The sequence below is a fragment of the Pseudopipra pipra genome, chromosome 19 (genome assembly GCF_036250125.1).
Source record: "Pseudopipra pipra isolate bDixPip1 chromosome 19, bDixPip1.hap1, whole genome shotgun sequence".
In the NCBI taxonomy this organism is placed as follows: Eukaryota; Metazoa; Chordata; class Aves; order Passeriformes; family Pipridae; genus Pseudopipra; species Pseudopipra pipra.
Window position 1 is genome coordinate 12,649,944 of NC_087567.1, and position 19,358 is coordinate 12,669,301.

The 19,358-nt window shown below is 44.7% G+C and overlaps 2 protein-coding genes across 2 annotated transcripts; one reads left to right on the forward strand and one right to left on the reverse strand.

The window, feature by feature from the left end:
• Positions 1-161: 161 nt before the first annotated feature.
• RFNG (RFNG O-fucosylpeptide 3-beta-N-acetylglucosaminyltransferase) lies at positions 162-8,234 on the reverse strand. The gene is made up of 8 exons (XM_064676354.1): positions 7,696-8,234; positions 6,841-6,889; positions 6,243-6,345; positions 5,708-5,861; positions 4,585-4,673; positions 4,329-4,494; positions 2,926-3,011; positions 162-2,693 (listed from the first exon to the last, which is right to left on the reverse strand). Exons 1-8 carry the CDS (start codon positions 8,071-8,073, stop codon positions 2,627-2,629), a joined length of 1,092 nt encoding a protein of 363 aa, XP_064532424.1. The 5' UTR covers positions 8,074-8,234; the 3' UTR covers positions 162-2,626.
• Positions 8,235-8,257: 23 nt separating this feature from the next.
• On the forward strand, positions 8,258-18,289 carry GPS1 (G protein pathway suppressor 1). The gene is made up of 14 exons (XM_064676343.1): positions 8,258-8,363; positions 10,510-10,602; positions 10,939-11,120; positions 11,897-12,061; positions 12,246-12,381; positions 12,533-12,610; positions 12,930-12,990; positions 13,391-13,476; positions 13,945-14,039; positions 15,156-15,261; positions 15,619-15,699; positions 15,828-15,965; positions 16,204-16,338; positions 17,033-18,289. The coding sequence occupies exons 1-14, from the start codon at positions 8,331-8,333 to the stop codon at positions 17,105-17,107; spliced, it is 1,464 nt and encodes a 487-aa protein (XP_064532413.1). The 5' UTR covers positions 8,258-8,330; the 3' UTR covers positions 17,108-18,289.
• The last annotated feature ends 1,069 nt before the right edge of the window (positions 18,290-19,358 follow it).

The window sequence follows — 19,358 nt, forward strand, 5'->3', positions numbered from 1 at the left end:
TCCATATTTGCTCTCCCACCCACCCAAATAATTTATCTCCCGTGCTTTTTGGCCATTGGCATGACATGAGCCTGACAGAAGGCTGCAGATTTCCAGATTAGAGGGTTTATGGTCCATTTTTTGTATAGAACGCATGTGAAGAAACATGACAAAACAAAGCCTTTGACATATTTAAATATTTATTTTGTAGAATCACGTTATGTATGAAAAAGCAGTTTTATTAAAAAGCTGCGTCCTGATAGATCCACACAGCTTACTGTATTCTCAAGACAAGAAACTGTGGAAGGAGCCTGAACACACCAAACAGTTCCCTACTGCCTTGCAGGAGAACATGGTCCTTTTTAAGTTCCATAAACACCCTCCCCACTTTGAGGGCACCGCCTCTTTGGCACACCTATTTTAGATTGACCAGTGACCACAATGTGAAACTTCTACTTAGTTTTGCTGCCATCAGTATGAGGTGTTGTAATTTTTTAACTGCAGTTTGCCATACAACTGCCACCCAGTCCATGCTGCCTGTGTTACCTTACAAGAGGCTGCTTCCAGTGGAAGGGGAAGGAAAGCTCCAACAGAAGAATTCAGAATCAGTGCTTGAAGACAAAATCGCCTCAAGAGCTCATGAAGTTTCATTTTTCTGCTACAGGAGGTTAAAAACAAGAACCTAACAACTGCTTTAAAAAAATTATATAGATACCAGGAATCTCCAGAGCTATTAATGACCAATCATTAAACCACAGGGTGCCTCAGTTCTAGTCAGCAGAAGATCTAATAAGGAGGCAGAACCTACTGTTCCTCAAGTCCTCCTCTGTTTTCTGTGCCAGGCACTCCTGTAACACTGACAGCCCGTTATGGAACAGTCACTGTGCTGGCTGGATTTTGAGCCAATTCCCTGCAGCATTCTTATTCCCATACCTCACAGTCACCTTAGGACATATGAGAGAAAGGAAAAATATAAGAAGGAACTGCAGGACTGTAACAGAAGTCAGCTTGTTTCTTCCTCAGTAGAACTGAGTAAAACATGCAAAGAGGACAAAGTACTGAGGTAAAAGCTGAAAGTTTTGTGTTAAAAAGCAGAATGCAGGAAACAGTATATTTCAGAAGGCTGACACCTTTGCTAAATGGCATCATAGAATACACTGCAGGGATTTGTCAGGAAGTTCAGTAACTAGCTGAAGCCCACAGTACAGCTGAGCACAGCTGTTTAGAAATCTGAAACTTCTGCTAGGTCTGCATTCTAGCCAGCAATCACAGTTCCAGATCATACACTGTAATTCCATTATTCTCCCCTTAATTCAGCCTTAGATTCTAGCACTAAACCAGCAAGTATTTTTCAAAGAGTTTGAAAGAATGAACAGTGATTTTGCAAAGCCATTTTTCATGCTGTTCTTCAGGTCAGGTGGGGATTGCACATGGCCAAAGTCTGGGCTAACAGGAAAGTAAACATATGGAGCCCCGTTCCTTGCACTTTCAAAACTGTTTACTTTCTTTAAAAAGCAGCAGCAGATGATACTGCTACAGCACTGAACTTCTGCCTCTGTGTGAATGAACACATTCATAATGTGCTCCTTTAAGTGACTGGATGAACTATTTATCAAAACATTAAGGAATAAAAATAAGCACTGATCTTGACCTTATGTTAATTGGAAGATTATCTGAAGAAGCTGGAGTAACCATGGTCATACAATTAAAGGTCCTCAAATGACACCATCAAGACCTTCCTCAGCACATTGCAGCTATCTAGCATTTCTCCTCTCTCAGACAGCTTCAGAAACAGGGCGTGTTTTGGCAGCCCAGGTTGTGCCAGCTCATGCGACCAACTACAGGCAATGTGGCAGAAATGATTACCATCTTGTCTGGCAAATATTTCTTCAGTATCAAACATCAAGGGAATAGTCTCGGACCTGGCAGACCACCATCATAATCAGCCACTGCAGTTCCGTTGGCAGGCGAGCCAGGTCTGACAATCACCTCCACAGGAGGTACACATGGACAACAGGGGAGGATGTGCACTGTAAGCAACTCTTATCCAGTCCTGAGTAAGCTTACCCTTCCACAGTTTTCTCATTACAAGGGCTTTCAGCCTTGTTGACCTTAGTGATTCCAGGATTTCTGTATCTAAGAACAGACCCTATTCTGGCCCACGGGTGCAGTTTTAATCTAGCAGGCCAAAGAAGCTCTTAAATAATTCTGTTCCCAAGAAAGATGAGTGAAAACTTCCCCTCTCTTGTCACCATGGGGACTACAGACTGCTCTAGCACTCCAGCTTCAAGACAATGGCTTCTAAAAGCCCCTAAGGGCAGTAAGGGTCTCACTCCCAGTACTGCATTTGCCTCAGATGTGCCCAAGCACAGGTTCACATGACATCAGAAGAAAGTGTAAAGTGACTTGTACACACAGGACTGTGGTCATCTTACGAAAAACCACCGGACAAAAGAACAAAGATTCTTCCTGGAATGTTCCACGCTGCAGCTGAACAAACCACACCTTATTGCTTTTCTAAATAGTCTGTCTATCTCCTTTGTAGATAACACTGGTTGTCTCCCAGAAGAAGAATAAAACCACCAAAAAAGTCCACCACAGCTCCTGCAAACTAGGTAATATACAGGTGTCAGTGGCTGGTCAAGAATTATGACATCTTCTTAGCAGGGCACCAAACCGTGTCAGGATAAAGCAGACAATGGACAGATTTAAACCTATGGGGGGCAAAAAAAAAAAAGACAGTATTAGATTGGAATTCTCCATACATGGAACATACTAGCATTGGGTGTGCAGCAGTCTGACGGAGCAGAGAGGGTGGATTTACCCACTTCCAGCACAGCAACAAGAGCTGACAAGAGAAAATAACCCCACTAGTGAGTTTGATCATCTGACAGATGATAAACATGAACAAGGTAGGGAGATCTTGTTTCGGAAGTGGACACTCACCGGGTTGGATCTTGCTGAAGGCCAAACACTCCTCCCACACTCACAACATTGTGTTTGTTCTCAGGGTCCCCGTAACTCAAGGTTACCTGTAAAAACAAGTAAATATTTCAAAATGGTAACACTAATACAGAAAACCAGAGTGGAGGTAGCAAGGTTATTAGCGAGGTACTAAGAAAGTCTCCAAGAATGCTGATTAATCTGAACATGGATCACATTTGGAGGACAGTCGTTGGTTGTGACATAAGCAATGTTGGCATTGAACTGCACTAAAGGCAAAATGGGAGAATACACAGAGGATCTGAAAGTTGCATTGCCCTGAAGGATGAGTTCCCACTGTAAGCTTTGTGAGGACATTAATCCTGCTCCTGTCTGTACCTTCACTAAATAACACATGTTCATCCTCACCAGACATTGCCTGAAGTCTGCAATAGCAATGCTTTAGTATAGAGGGAAAATAGAAACACTTGCATGTTAAACGGCATGCAAAGGACTGCCATGTGAAAAACCTGGAACACAATTTAGATGTGTGGAACCTCAGTTCAGTGCTATTCTTCCACACAAGCACTGTATTAAGAAATTTTCAGGTGCTTTCTAATTGGACATTTCCCAGATTTCGGGTTAGCAGTTACCATCTCAGGGAACCAGTGATCACCAATGAAACACAATATTAGGCCTACGGTCCAACTCACTAACATGAAGGAGATTACATCACAGTGGAATTTGGCCCCAAGTGCACATTTCTGCTGCCTAATACAATTGCCAGGAAAATATAACCAAGCAGCTTGCAGGGGCAAAAAAGCACTCCCGTCCTCTCATGGTGCCAAGCAGCGTGAGGCAGGCAACGCTGCTGGATGGCTTTGTGGCTCCATCTGCTGCCCAGGAGGAAAAACATAGCCCAGCAATTATAAAACTACTTGATTTTTCCTAAGAAACATTAATTTTCTTGAGGTTCAGACAAATTATTCTTAAAAATGATCGAACATTTAACTACGTCTTAGCTATTGAAGAAGTACTTGCTATAGCTGCCTTTTTGAACAGCATGAATTAAGACTGAGACTTTGTTAGGCAAAACCAGGAAGACTGTTTAGCAAACTAAACATTGCCTCCTTCTACACTTGCTGCTACTGCCACTCACAGAAAGTCAGGGCTTAGAAGAAGATGGGAAATACTCTATTTAGACTCCAGGTAGCATAATGTGTCCCCAAAGGAGGGGACAGCCATATGACCTAGTTGGCTAGGATGAAAGTGTGCTTTTTACCTAAATGAAGGACTTGGGCAGAACACAGCTCTGAGTGAGTCTGCAGACATCCTTCTTTGCTGAAGAGTGCTACATCTATGCAGAGTACTCTTTCTGATCAGACTGAGGTGTAATTGTAAGGATAAGACATGAGGCACAGCCCTACCTGCTGCAACACAGACTCGCCTTGTAGTCTCTGCAGATTTTCCAGGTGGGAATGGAACAACGGGCTGTGCAGCAGCTTTACCTCCAGCAGCCCTTCAATGATGTAGCCAATGGTGCAGTCGTCAGGAAGACGCACCCTTTCTGCAGTACTGATGAAGTTGCCCAGGCTGTGAGACAGAGTGTGGGAGACAAGAGAAAATGTGTTTTAAAGCCTCCCAAACATGTACCAATGGAGCTCAGCTAGGAACAGTGCTTACCTGGCCCAGGGACTCATCTTCAAGGCAAGACCTCTGCTGATACAGAACCCTGCTCCACCTGTGGCAAACCAGAATTTCACGGTTGTCTTCTGAAGAGCAACAAGAAAAAACACACAGTAATTAATGATAATCAGCTTTTCCCATTTGGCTGGGCAGGGAAGGGAACTTGAAATTCTATTGGATATCACATACTGCACTTGCCAAAACAAGGCTACAGACGAATCCCTATTTGTTCAGGCTGCTGAAAGCCTAGCTAGCTGTTCTCTCAAATGAAACTCTATCTTGGAACAGACAGCAGATGAACCATCAAATTAGCATATTGCAGGTAGCACACATGAAATGGAAAACTATAGTCCCACTCCTACCCGATTCCATCTGTCCCCTGGTCATTCTAGCCAAGGGTCACAGCCAGCTCAGTGCTCCTGAGGATATCAGAGGTGGTCAATTATACACTTGGCTGCACGTCCAAGGAGACTATTTTGTTGTGCAGTCTTCCCTAACAAGCTATTTTATAACTGAATTTCTGGCTAGTGGATTGATTTATCTTTAGACCTCTTGGTACAGGTGGCCTGCTTAGGACTTGTCCTTTAGCATGTGTATCTTGTGATTGAGATATGTTTGCTTCCAGTTCTTGGAAACCTACTAACCACTTGGAACTAGAAATGCTTTATTTATCTAGAAAGCCTTTGTCACCCATCTGAGGTTGGTTCAAGATGATGACAACGTGACACTGCACTCAAAACAAACAAACAGAAAAACCCCTCAACTCCAACTCAAACTCCCAAGCCCTACAACAAGGAACACTGCCCCATAACCTAAAGGAAAAGGAAGAGTCAACATGGGGAGGCCCTACTTAGCTTAGTGTGAGGGATATCACAACATCCATGAGCAAAGGAACAGAAACAGACACCCACCCAGGAGACAAACTCCACCGTACATATGCATACAACGTCGGATCAAAGGTTCCTTTAACCCAGCACCCTGCCTCTGAAAATGACCAGTGCCAGGTTCACTTCCTGCAGATTAAATCCCCTGGGTTTATGGGGGAATCCTATGAACTGTCAAGGTTTTAAAGGCTTAGAAAGTCAGGATGTCTCTCAGACAAACTGTAAAGTTTGCTTACTGATCCATCACTTTGGACATGATCAGCTGCTTCGATGGGATGGTCTAGACTCGGTCGCCCCACATAGACATCCTGGCTGTGTGAGAAGGCAGACAGGAGATGCAGGAGAGTCCGAGGGTTCACATAGTTGTCATCGTCCACATGGCAAAACCATCTTCACACGAAACAGAACAAGAAGTTACAGGGACAAAGAAATGAGCTACAGGTTTACAACTGAGACTTAGTCTTTCAGGCTTTGGAGCAGGAAGTATTTCTTATTGCCCTAAATTACAGATTTGGAAAGCTGAAAGCACCCACAGATGCTAATTCTGTAAAGAGGCTGAAAAGAATAACCCTCTTTAGATCATAACCTTTTCCACCTTCCAAATGATGCTTGTTTAAAAACACTGCTTCATGCTGTGCTCCCTTCCATGCACTCATCCCTACATTTTAGCTAAGACTGCATTCCTTACTGGAGCAGAGATGGTTACTCAAGTTTCCTGTAAACACAGAACTGGAAGAAACAAAGTCAATCACAACAATGTGTTTCACCTACTTTTGCCCAGATTCCAGGAATTTATCATATTCCACAGACATCTTGCAGCAGAGAGCTTGCCGAGTATGGACAGCAGAACAGTTGGTGTTGATCATATGATCCCCTGGAAAAATAAAGACCAGCCCTTTCAGGTTTGTGAAACATGTGTAGTCCAAAAAGGACTACAAAAGAAGTGCACGTTTGGCACTAATCCTGTACATCTGAGGTGCATATGGTGCATACATGGAGAGCAAACTGCAGGACAGGCAGGGCTCACAGGTTATGCATCTGGCATGCAAGCTGCAGAGGTCATAAAATTGTGTGAGTGCACAAAAATGAGGGTATATACACAGTGCCATGAGACTGTGTGCAAAGGAAATACCTAGTATAACTCTAAGACCACATAGACTTAAGCTTACTAACAAGAAAAAAGTGGATGCAAAGGTGAACCCAGTATTCAGGAAGTTCCAGGCATCCTGTTCAGGTGGCAAGCAGGGAGAAGTTTTCTTCATCTTAATTTCCCTAACTGCTTGTACAGCATGAAATAAGAACTTCTAGGAAAAGTATGAAAGAAACAAAGCTCACAACAGATAGCATGCACCTAGGCTACACAGCTCACCTGCTTTCAGGCGTAGCTCCTGATCCTCCCAGTCTGTGAATATAAATGTCTGTGGGAGACAAAAATGGTGTGTCTACATTTGAGAATTTCAGAAACTAATTTAAAGCTTGTTCGGTTGCAGTCAGAATTCGGAATGTTATGTCTGTTTTGGCTTGTTTCACAGTAGCCACTGGAGTGGGGAGAGACAGCTCCAGCAACTTCAACCCCTACCTTATTTGTTAAGTGTTTTCATTGCAAGCCAGAAAATTGTCATTTCAATACAGCATCCTATAACTTACTCTTCTAGTCTCAGGGCACAGATAACCAATTTCCAGATAGAAATGACTTTGATCTTTTTTGGTAGTACCTCCTGTCTCTGGCTGGGAGTCATCCACAGCTATCAAATAGATTAAAAGGAAAGAATGCAAGTCAGGGTGGGAAGTGGCAGGTGACAACACTGTCCTGTCCCATCTGCTAGACAAAACTGCCTTACTATGCTTGAATGGGCTGAAATTCTGAAACAAGGGAACTACTTTTATGTTGTTCCACAGTAAAACGTAAGCGGCTGAACTTTTTGGTCCAAAATAGTGGTTTAGATGCACCAGCACTAGGGTTCTTTCACTCTTGTGTAGCCTTTTTCACAGTCATACACAAATCAGCAAATTACGTCTGCTTGGACCACCGATGCCAGACTGCAGCTAAGTAGCTTAATCAACAACGCCTCTTTGGAGGAGGAATCGTTTAGACGACGTTCCTCAGTCCTAAAAGGAAATCTGTTTTTAACGCACGCTTTTTAACACCCGGTGAAAAAGGGCAGCAGCCGCCCTGGCACACGCAGGGTCGAAGCTCCCGTCCCCGCCCGCTGCGAGGCCTCACCTGTCCCCGCGCCTGGGAGATCCAGGTTTGGAGGAGCAAGTCCAGCCGGCTCTTGTGGTACTTCCTCGTGGTCTTCACCGCGATGAAGATATCCTTCAGCTCCAGCGCCTCCCTGGCAGGGCCCGCGGCAGCGCCGGGGCGGCCCCTGCGCGCAGGCTGCGGGCTGCCCACGAGGCCTCGGCCACGGCCGCCCGCGCCGGGCCCGCTAGAGCCCGCAGGGCCCGGCCGGTGCGGCGAGGCGGCGCTGGGCCCGGCGGCGGGCGGGGCGCGGGGCGCGGGCGGGCGCTGCCCCCGCGGCAGCAGCAGCAGCAGGAGCGCGGCGGCGCCCAGGGACAGCAGGACCCCGGCCCTGCGCAGCCCCAGGCAGGGGCCGCTCATGCTGTAGCCCCGCGGGCCCCCGCCGCACGGCGCGGCCGCCTCATGGCCCCGCGGGCGGGCGGCCTCGCGCTCCGGGAGGTGGCGGCGGCCCCGCACAGGGAGCGCCCGGAGGTCGCCGCGCCGCCGCCGCGGGGCCGAGCGGGGCCGCGGCCCCTTTAAGAGCTTCACCTGTCGGACGCGGCCCGGCGGCGGCGCGCGGCCCGGAAGCGGAAACGGGGCGGGCGGGGCGGGAGCCGGAAGCGGCGGCCGAGGGGACGATGCCGCTGCCCGTCCAGGTCTTTAACTTGCAGGTAACGGGGCAGCCGCGCCCCCCGGCCCGTACCCGCGCGGTCCGGCCCCGCCGCGTTCCGCGCACCTCCCGCGCAAGGTCCGGCATCCTGGCCTGGCCGCGGCCGCCGCGGGCGCGCTGTGGCCTTCCCCGTCGACTCCGCGGGAAGGGGCCGCTGTCGGCAGGCCCTGGGCCCTCGCTCGTCCTTTCGTCGGGTCCGGCTGTGTCCCTTCCGCCGCCGTTGGCGACAAGGAACCCTCAGCCGAGCGTCATGCGGTCCCCGCCGCGGCCCCGCGCTCGGGTCCCGCTCTGTGCGCGCCGTAGGCAGGGCCGAGGCTCTCGAGGAGAGCGTGGTGAGGCTGCCGGTGAGGAGGACTTGAGAGTCTGCAGTGCAGGGGAGAGCCCTGGGAGCCCTGAGGGGTCGGTGACACTCGGTACCTGCGCAGGCGATCCTTTGCGGGCTCTGTCAGGGCACGGGCTTGTGGGAAGTGAGGCACAGGATGAGGGACAGTTCAGCTTCCAGCTCTGCCTCATCGTCAGTGACAGGTCTGTACTGAACCCCCCTCCAGCAGCAGGTCACTCCTCTTCCTCCGGAGTACAGCAGGAGACTTCAGCTCAAGTGCCGGTGAAAGGCCTGGTGAGCTGCCTTCAACAGGGTGCCTACTATGGTAGGCTTACACAGCCTAAACAAAGCAACCCTGGCACTTAGTGTTTATGATATGAGAAAAAAGATAAGGGAGATAAAAATGGAAAAAGTAATGGTCTCAACTTATGGTGACTTAACTATTTTTATGCACATTTTTCCTGAGTTGTGATCTAGACAATAAAACTTTTCTTTGCACCCTCTCTCCCTTTCTTTCACGGAAAGATTATTATACTAGGAAACAAATTTTTACATGCTTCACTTGCTTTTGCTTCAGATTTTGGGCAATTCCACATCAGTGTCAAGATATGTGTGTATTTGGTATGTACCAGTTTGTGAAAGAATAAACAGGCTGTGGGTGAATGTAATTTTTAGACTTAGGAAATCTGGATCTGCCCTGTTCCTTCTCACAGAAAAACTCAAAAAAAAGAAACCATCAACCCAATAAAAAAAAAAAAAAAAAAAAAGTCAGTTTTTGATTTCTTAACAGACAGCAAAGTTAATAAAAACATGGAAACAATTTGGTGTTGATGGAAGCAAGGTGGTTGGCATTTCTGTCTTTTCTGAGATCCAGTTGTGTAATTTACACCAAATCAAGTGTATAATAATATAATATACAATATAATTGCATAATATCTGCACTAAATCAGCACTTTATAAGACATTCAACTTGTTTTACCTCAATTTAAATGGATAATTCCTAGGAGGAATGTTCAACACACTTTAACTAGGAGGAGGCAAAGAATTTACTGCCAGCAAGCCAGCTTCATTTGTGGCATGGGGTGGCTGGTCTTACCTGGGACACGCACACAGGGGCTGTAACAGTGTTGCTGTGCTGAGGTCACTGCACTGCTGTGAGTCCTCGGGGTGTTCAAAGCAGGATATACTGGGAGAATAAAATTACAGTGTTTCTGCAAAAGAGGCTCTACATAAGCAGACGGACTCAGACACTGCAGTAGGATAGGTTCAGCTGATGGCAGGTCTCTGCAGTGTAGACAGATTGTTCCTCAGTATATGTTGGAAACTGTGAAATTGCCATTCTGGATTCTGCTCGTTTTTTAATATTCTGAAAAGTGTAGCAGTTGTTGCCTTTTTTCCCCCAAAAAATATTACTTTTAAACATTAAAGCAAAGCAGTTTTGAAAGGTTCTGGTGGGTTTTTTGGTACATTTTGACTTTTGAAACTTCTTGATCTGAGTGTTAATGCCTGCTCTTGCTCAAGGAAGAGAAATGGAATGTCACTTGGAATTTGGCATGCATACCTGACATACTTTGTAAAATCAGATTTATTGACCCCTTCTTGCTTGATAATCTACCAAGACAAATAAAGGGTTCTGTGTGAACGCTGAGCCGTGCTGACCAGTGGGTTGCTAGAGAAAAATCCTAAATATATCAAAAGATTGAGGAGTGCTTTTTCATTTTTAAAATATTACATGTATTTAAGCAAGTCTTTAATAGGTTGAATCGCATAGTTGTTTCCTGCTCAAATGTAATAAGCTACTTTTGACCTCCTTTTGCTATTCTAGGGTGCAGTGGAGCCCATGCAGATTGACGTAGATCCACAAGAAGATCAGCAAAATTCACCTGATATCAACTATGTGGTGGAGAACCCCACACTGGTACGTGCTCTGCTGAGGGCTGTGGGGACATTTCTTGAGTGTGGCCTCTTCCTTTAAGGATTTGGAAAAAATCCCTTTTGAAAAAAGTTAAAGCTGATTAGTCTTAACAGACAGCTGAAATTTAGAAAAGGTAATTGTAGTATACTGCATATTTCTGAGGATATTACTAATGTTTGAAGAAAGCATGGACTAATCTTACCTGATTTTTTTATTTGTCTGAGTCGTGTTGCCCTCCTTGAAGGGGTCAGGTCTGCAGGAAAACCTGTGCAGGTCACAGTGCAGTAGCCTGAGTTGGTGTGTCCGTCTCCACCTTCTGAGGCCAGGCTTTGTTGGCAGGATTTGGAGCAGTATGCATCCAGCTACTGTGGGCTGATGCGAATCGAGCGGCTGCAGTTCATTGCTGATCACTGTCCACAGCTGAGGGTGGAAGCTCTCAAGATGGCTCTGTCATTTGTCCAGAGAACTTTCAATGTTGATGTGTATGAAGAAATCCACAGAAAGCTGTCTGAGGCCACCAGGTACTAAGAAGTCATGGGAATATGGGGAGCTTTCCTGAAAGGGTTTAAACTGATGTGCCACAGTGGAAGACTTTGCATGTGATACCACAATGTTCCTTATGGAAATTGCCTTTGCCCTTAGAATTTTATAGCAGTGGAATGTGTGTTCAGGCCTAAGCTTCTCATGCTTTTTTAAAAGGTAAAGCACAGAAATCTTAAGCTGCAGGTAGATATTGAGTTGAGTTTAGTCCATGCAACTGCTTCAAATATTAATGAACATAGTTGTTTTTCCCTAGGTAGATTATGGTGACGAAAGCTCTTCTATATGATTTTGTGGTCATAAGTTAAACCTAATCTAACTCTTTGCCTTGTTTTGATTTGTTTTTAACTTTTTCCCCCTCTAACAACAGGTTTGCTCTTGAGAATAGCCATTGACACCTGAACTTATCCATCTACATTTCTTATCTTTGCATTATTTTTGTTGCTATGTCTATTTGATGATTTCTTGTCTGTTTTGCTCTGGGAATCTTTAGCATGTGTGTGTGACACTACGTTCATCCTAAGATCATAGGATAATTTTGAGAAATCTTTGTAAACATCTGTGATGCTTATGTTACTGTTTGTACTGGAAATCTTATCAATCTTTTTCTTTTTTTCCCCACTATCCTTGTTTTCTCTTTGATGATCTATTTTGTGTATGCAGTACTGTTTGTTAGGGTAGCAGTGCCAGGCACTTAGCAGACCTCTGTTTTGAAAAGTTTGCAGCCTAACATTAAGCTCTGTTCAAATGCTTTCAGAGAACTGCAGAATACACCTGATGCTGTCCCCGATAGTGGAATTGAACCCCCTCCTCTTGACACAGCTTGGGTCGAAGCTACACGCAAAAAAGCTCTTCTTAAACTGGAGAAACTTGACACAGATCTGAAAAATTACAAAGGGAACTCCATCAAGGAGAGTATCAGGTGAGATGCAGAAGGCTCTGCTGGAGCAAGAAAGAGCACTTTGCTCCTCCATACACTTAACACAGGATGTTAACTAAGGCATTCAGTGCCTTAGGTCAGTGTGTTGAGTTACTTGATTGGAACAAACTGACTTTGTCCCTTTCTTAGCACCCAGTTCATTGGTGTTTTAATTCCTGTGCTCCAGGAGAGGCCATGATGACTTAGGTGATCATTATCTGGATTGTGGGGACCTCAGCAATGCTCTCAAGTGTTACTCACGAGCCCGTGATTACTGCACCAGTGCTAAACATGTCATCAACATGTGTCTCAATGTCATCAAGGTAGGAGGGTTTGCAGGAAATGGTATTTGGTTCTTTCTGATACCTGCTGCGACGTCCCCCCGTACTTTGGTCTTGTGTCTGCAATGATGAGGCTTATCTAAGGAACCCCATTTATCCATGGCTACCCCACGTTGTTTCTGGCTCTTTACAGGTCAGTGTCTACCTCCAGAATTGGTCTCATGTTCTGAGCTACGTAAGCAAGGCTGAGTCTACACCAGAGATTGCAGAAGTAAGCTCCTGCTTTTTAACTTGCATGAGTTTTCCCTTTGTTTTCTGTTTCCAAAATTTGTAAAGCAATTTCTTCCTTTCCCCCTTTATGACTTGCTCCATATAAGACTTCCTCCTCAGCTGCTATACTATTCCTGACTCATGGTAAAAACAGATACTTCCCATTCTCAGTTCTTACCATATTTCCTAGACAAATAATATGAAGTTATCTTGCCATTGAGATTTGCAAGTTAATTATTAGGATAAAATATCCTGAAGACACTCGTAAGCAAAATAGGTTTTGTACTGCTTGCTCACTACTGCTTTGTTTTATGCTTTAGCAAAGAGGAGAAAGAGACAGCCAGACACAAGCAATTCTCACCAAACTGAAATGTGCAGCAGGTGAGCGAGTCCTTCAGCTTCCTGGATGGTTTGCCTGTCTTTCTGCTTGTTAGCTGTCCATAGGGCTCTTGGGCAACAGTGTGGGCTTGGCTTATTTTTTCTCTCAGTTTGACACACTTTTTATTTCTGCACTAGACATGCAAAATGTAACGAAGCTGATGAGATAGAACTGCTGGCTGTTTTTTACCTTCTCTTTTTTCTCCCTGAGTTTCTTCAGAGAGGATACCAGTGTGAGTCAATGTAGCTCAAGGGATGCTTGATACAGTCTGAGGATCTTGTTTTACTTCAGTAGTGAAGGCACTAGCAACCATATGGGGGCCTCTCCTACTTCCCAGACTTTGCAATTTCTCCTAATTTGTATACTATCATAAACAAAGGACTAACTTTTTCTGGTTCCTAGGCTTGGCCGAACTAGCTGCCCGGAAGTACAAACAGGCAGCAAAGTGCTTCTTGTTGGCATCATTTGATCACTGTGATTTCCCTGAGGTGAGGACCAAGAGGGAGCTCTGTGCAGGTCTTGGAGGGGATGTAACTCTTCTAAGTATTAGGTTGTAAAATTCAGGTATTGTAGTTATTCTTGCAGCACTCCTGTATAGTTTGGTGGTGCAGTGCACCTTGCTGGTTGGTTGGTTTGTTTAACAAAAAGTCTCTGTTCTTGGGTTCTCTAAATGTTCTACTCTGGATTGCATAGGAATTACCTGTGATATTTGTATTTTTGTGTAGCTCAATCAAAAAGCTGTTGGAATTGATGTCTGCTCTCTTAGTGGTGTCACTGCTCAGGCCCTCTCACCCCACACACTGGGTGAGAGCAAGCTGAGTGGTTCCACTGCATTTGACAAGGACTAATCCTGTCACTGAATGAAGGAAAGGCCTGGGATAGAATACTTAATGCCAACCTTATGCTATTTTAGTAGTCAGTGACAGCTCTCTCTCTGTCTCTCCTTCTCCCCATAGCTGTTATCTCCCAGCAATGTGGCTGTGTATGGTGGGCTCTGTGCCCTTGCCACCTTTGACCGTCAGGAACTGCAACGAAACGTTATCTCCAGTAGGTGAGTGATGCCTTGAGTGATGTTTGTATGTACTGGACATCTTTTGGGACATGGGACTTTGGTTGAGAGTAGATTCTGGCAGCAGAATAGCTTTCTCATACGGGGAGAAAGAATCATTGAGCCTTAGTTTGGCATTAGCATTAAGTGGTGTTTCACTGTCTAGAACACAGTGGTTAATCATAGCTGAAATTTTCATAGTATAAGTTTCCAACCCAGGTCAGATCCAGCCTCTGCACAGCCCAGTTGTCTGTCTCCATCAATGGTCCATATCAGATATTAAATCAGAGGGACACAACCCTTTTTCAGAGGCAGCTGTTAAGATAATTTCCTTCATGTTGCCCCTTGTTCTGGTGTATGTTAATTGTTAAAACAATTTAGTAATTGTTAGTACACCTTGCATTGTAATCTAACTATGACATATGCAAGGTTAAGAGAGTTATGGTCTTTGGAAGAAAGTGGATATTTGTGTGTCATAGATCGAATTGCAATGGCACTGAATTCCTGTCAGCAAGGTGTATGGAAGCAGTAAATTTAAATTAATGTGGAAAAAGGGTTGTTACCCTTTTTTACAAATTGATTCATAGAGTGAGATCCCAAGGTTCAGAAGTCTGTGATGGAGAATTGGGAGTGTGCTGAGAAAGAGTGTGCATCCCAAAGATCTGCCACACTCACGATGAGTTATTTCTCTGAGATGGTGGCGTGCTTGACCTGCCTTTGGCATGCTGTACTTAACAGAGGCTGTGCTTTGAAAGGGAACACAAAGCTGACCAGTGCAGACTGCAGGGTATACACAGCTGTGGCCTTCTGTTTTCTGGTGACGTATCCTGATTTTGATCTATTCACACTCATTTTTTTGTTTTGTGTGGACAAACACTTGTACTACTTAGTTTGACAAAAGTCTCTTGCCTTCCTTCACCACAGCTCTGATGCTGTGCTGCCTTTCTCTGTGTTGCAGGCTCCCAGCTGTGCTGAAATTGGGCTGGGCAATTAGAGAGCAAATTATTGGAACCTTTAAATGATAGTGAGAGTTTGTAACCTTACAACTTGGATTGATGAGGTTATGGGGTATTTAAGTGATGGGTTCCAATGTCTGATCACTGCCATCTTTATCTGTAGCTCCTTCAAATTGTTTTTGGAGCTGGAGCCACAGGTTCGTGACATCATTTTCAAGTTTTATGAATCTAAATATGCTTCATGCCTGAAGATGCTGGATGAGATGAAGGTGAGTTGTAGGAGAGCAGTGTAGAACAGACCCTAAAAGTTCCCTTTGCCTACCCTTTTGTGAGAAGCAGTGATTGTCAAAAGTAGCTACTTAGAGTGTTCGGCTCTTCTGTGTCTTCTGTTTCCTGACATGGTGAATGGAAATTGGGAGCACTTTGTTGGTAGAGGGTGACAGAAATTATAAAGGTTCTAAATATATTGCTAGTTCTTTTATTCATTCTTGTTTTATCATATTGCTTTGCAGTAGTGTAATATCCTTAAGGTTTAAGTATATACACATAAATGTTTCAGAAAATGGGAATAATATATTTTTCCAGGTTGCTTCTCAGCTTCTGATGTGTTTTATTGTTTTGCACAGGACAACCTGCTGCTGGATATGTACCTTGCACCTCATGTCAGGACACTCTATACCCAGATTCGAAATCGTGCCCTTATCCAGGTAATTGTTCCTGTCATCTCGAGAGGTGGATGAACAGGGAGATAGGCCATCTCTTTGCAATTTTTTTCCCCCTGATTTTTCAGAGGATGGAGAGTACTCTTGGCAACTGAGTATTTTCTTCTTCTTAGTACTTCAGTCCCTATGTGTCGGCAGACATGCGCAAGATGGCCACTGCTTTTAACACCACAGTGGCTGCTCTGGAAGATGAACTCACTCAGCTGATTCTGGAGGGACTGATCAATGCCAGAATAGACTCACACAGTAAGGTGAGTGCATTTCAGTCACGTGTTATGGACTGAACAGCTTTACTAAGATTAGAAACTTGCCATTCCTGAGACACTTGGACGGTGCATTCATGTGTCAGGACTGGTGTGTTCAGCAGGGGTGAGCTGTTTGCAAACTCAGGCTCCATAAAGCCTGAGCTGTGTTCCCTGGTGCAAAGAGAGCTTCCTGCTGTGGAACCCTGGCACGGCTCCCGTGTACAGTTCTCCGTGTTGGTTACAGATTCTTTATGCTCGAGATGTTGATCAGCGCAGCACAACTTTTGAGAAATCCTTACTAATGGGCAAAGAGTTCCAGCGCCGTGCCAAGGCCATGATCCTGCGCGCGGCCGTCCTGCGCAACCAGATACACGTCAAGGTATGGCCGTGCCAAAAGGGCACTTAGAGACAGTGTTAAGGTTTTAATTTTTTTTTTAACTAAAAATATAAAAGTTGATTAATTGAAGATTCTGGAGGGGAATTAATTTTATGTGTTCATGATCGGATAAATTCTTAAAATAGCAAATAGTAAATATTTAAGGAAATATATAAGGAACAAGTGTTTCTAACCAATACATTAACCTCTTGTACAACTCAGAATGTCCTTTGAAGTTTATATGGTTGGCTTAATTCTGACTAATTCCTTTTGTCTTATCAACAATTTGAAGTAGCTTTGTTAGCAGATGATGTAAAAAATGCATTAATTTTTAGGAACATTGCTTCCAGGTTGCGGTTCCAAAAGGATGCCCTTAGGGAGGATAGGCCATCTGCACAGAATGTTTTCATTTTTATAGTATATTAATCCCTGTGATAACTGAATGGCAGATAGGATTAAACTGGGGCCAACAGCACCTTGTATATAGTAAATAGGCTTAAAAGTTCTGGTTTGACTTTTTTAGGAAAGAACTGTAGAAGTTGTAAACACAAAGCTGTTGTTATTTATCAACTAGGAGTATGCTCTCCCCCTGCTGCCATCCTGCTGTGCTTCACCTGTGCCTCCATTTGTCTCTCAGGAAGCAGGGTGTGGGATATTTGCACATCACTAATTAGGATGTGTTTTGGTCTTGTTGCAGTCTCCTCCGAGAGAAGGCAGCCAAGGGGAGCTCACTCCAGCTAACAGCCAATCCAGGATGAGCACCAATATGTGAAAAACTTCGTGCACTACCAACAGAAATGGTCCCTCAGGACTGTACCCAGTGTCTCACCCACTAACTGCTGAGCTTCACAAACTGTCCCTGTCTCCCTCACTTCTTGCTCGGATTGAGAGGGTCAGGGCTGATGGTGGATAACATGAATATTCCAATAACTTCAATTCTTCTTGAAAAGAGATTCTTTCTAAAAAAAGCATCCCTGCAATGGGTCATCATTTCGGTTTTGGTAGAACATCTTCCTCCATTCTCCTTCCACCACTCCATAAAGAGCTGTCAGGTTATTCATACAGATGCTGAGTTGAGAGTTTTTCAGCTGCTATTAGTTTTCTTATTTCTAAGCTGCAAAAATAGTTGAATGGACAGGCATGATATAAGATTAATTTTGCTGGCCTGAAAGTATTGCCTTGATTTTGAGCAATGCTGAGCTTTCTGTTTTCCAGATAAACTTACAAATGCATTGCTCTCAATTATGGAGCTAGAGTTCTGATGGGAGAGATTTCCTTTGAGAAACTCTGAGTGAATTTTCACCTGCACCAGAAAATGTCATCGCTTCCATGTATTCAGTCACGGGCCTTTATTTTAGGGTTTTATGTTTACCTGCATCCAGGTTCTCTCTCTCTGGTCTCTGTTTTCAAAGACCTGTTTCCTGATGCATTTCCCACTTGTGTGTGGCCTGGCTTCGGGGTCCAGTGTTATCATAGCAGTAAATCTCTACTTCATGCAAATATTGCTTCTTGTCCAGTCTTACTGCCGTAGCGTGTGATGGTTTCCCCACATGTGCAACAGCTGTTTCTGGTAGCATGGATAAATGCCATAAAACATGACTCAAGTCTTGTGGAAGGGCTGAAAACAGTCAGTCTGGGTGTCCAGTCTCCAGGTGCATTTATTCTGCTTTTCCTTTTATAAAGGGGTCAAATGTGGCAGCCCAGGGTGTGTGTGTGTGTTTTGTCGTCCTGTGTTCATGAAAGGAGATATGCACTGAATTTTCTGAAGTCACTGCAGCCTTGTATGCATCTAATCCATAAGGCAAGCTGAGGATTTTGATCCAGCCCTGAGTGGTCTGGTAACTGACTACAGATGTTACTGTTAATGCATTCATGCTTGTGTTTTTTTTTTTTTAATAAGTTGTTATATTTAGTGCATTAAACAGCAGGATTAAAAAGCTTCTGAGTATTTGGAGTTCTGTGTTAAAGTTGGGTTTTAGGTATTTTGTTCTCAAGGCATTGATCTTTGCTAAACTTCATGATGTTTTGTAGGCCACTTGCTTTCTGATCTGATTGGAGATGTAGCTTGGATAAATTGTGAAGGAACGTTCAAACAGCAAAATTCCTGTAGGAACAGTGTTCTCTCCAGGCTTTCCATGCTTTTTATGACTTAGGTGCTGAAAATGGAAGCAGTAGTTCCTGTGAGGTCTTTGGTTAAATGTCTTCCATTTTGCCATGGAAAGATTCTCCCGTGATTGAGGGGAGAACTTTGCATTGGGCATCACTGATGGCCAGTTTAGTGAGAAAGGCAGGTTGAGTTCTCGGGTAAATTGCTGTACATCCTTAGAGAAATGCAGGGAAACTACTGCAATGCCTTCTGTTCATGCAGAAGGAAAGCCTTTCAGCCCTATAATGCTGCTTAAACATTCTTGCTTTCTTCCCAAAATGGGCCACTGATATTTATAAACAAGAAGATCTTATGCTCTGTTCTTTAAAAGGTGGTTTTTGCGTCTCAGTGAAGTGCATCCTCTCAGGTGGCTCTCTGTGCTTTTACTGTATGACTGTCCCTCCCTGGAAGCTTTCTGCTGCAGGGCTCCTCGGTGGTCAGTGATGTCCTGAGCTGGCCGGAGTCTCTGCTGTCTCACTCAGCAGCTGCTCGCACACGCAGCCACGCGGGGCCCACGAGGTGGACACAGCAGTTTCCAGCTCTTGCTGTGGCCCGAGGCCATTCCATAGCTGGGGCAGAAGTGATCAGTTTTCTTCTCCCCAGACAAAAATGCTTGCAGCCTCTTCTGACCAGATCGAGCATTTCTCTTTTAGTGCTTAGTTCATTGGCATCATGGATGCTTTTGTGTAGAATTACCGGTATGTAACTCTCTCCTTTAGCCTGTGAAAGAAGCTGCTGTTGCTTTAGGATATTGCAGATGTGAGTCAGAGCTGTCCAGGCATGTTTCTTCTAGACATTGTCCAATGCCTGCCTCAGTCCTGCCTGCCAGTCCCAAAACATAGAAAAAATAACAGTGTGGATATAGTTCTGGGTAACT

Coding starts and splice junctions, on each gene's coding strand:
- GPS1 (XM_064676343.1), top strand. CDS start 8,331: ATGCCGCTGCCCGTCCAGGTCTTTAACTTGCAG. Junction 10,603..10,938: donor TGGTGGAGAACCCCACACTG/GTACGTGCTCTG, acceptor CTTTGTTGGCAG/GATTTGGAGCAGTATGCATC. Junction 13,477..13,944: donor ATCACTGTGATTTCCCTGAG/GTGAGGACCAAG, acceptor TTCTCCCCATAG/CTGTTATCTCCCAGCAATGT.
- RFNG (XM_064676354.1), bottom strand. CDS start 8,073: ATGAGCGGCCCCTGCCTGGGGCTGCGCAGGGCCGGGGTCCTGCTGTCC. Junction 4,674..5,707: donor ATGTCCAAAGTGATGGATCA/GTAAGCAAACTT, acceptor GTTGCTCTTCAG/AAGACAACCGTGAAATTCTG. Junction 4,495..4,584: donor AAGATGAGTCCCTGGGCCAG/GTAAGCACTGTT, acceptor TCTGTCTCACAG/CCTGGGCAACTTCATCAGTA.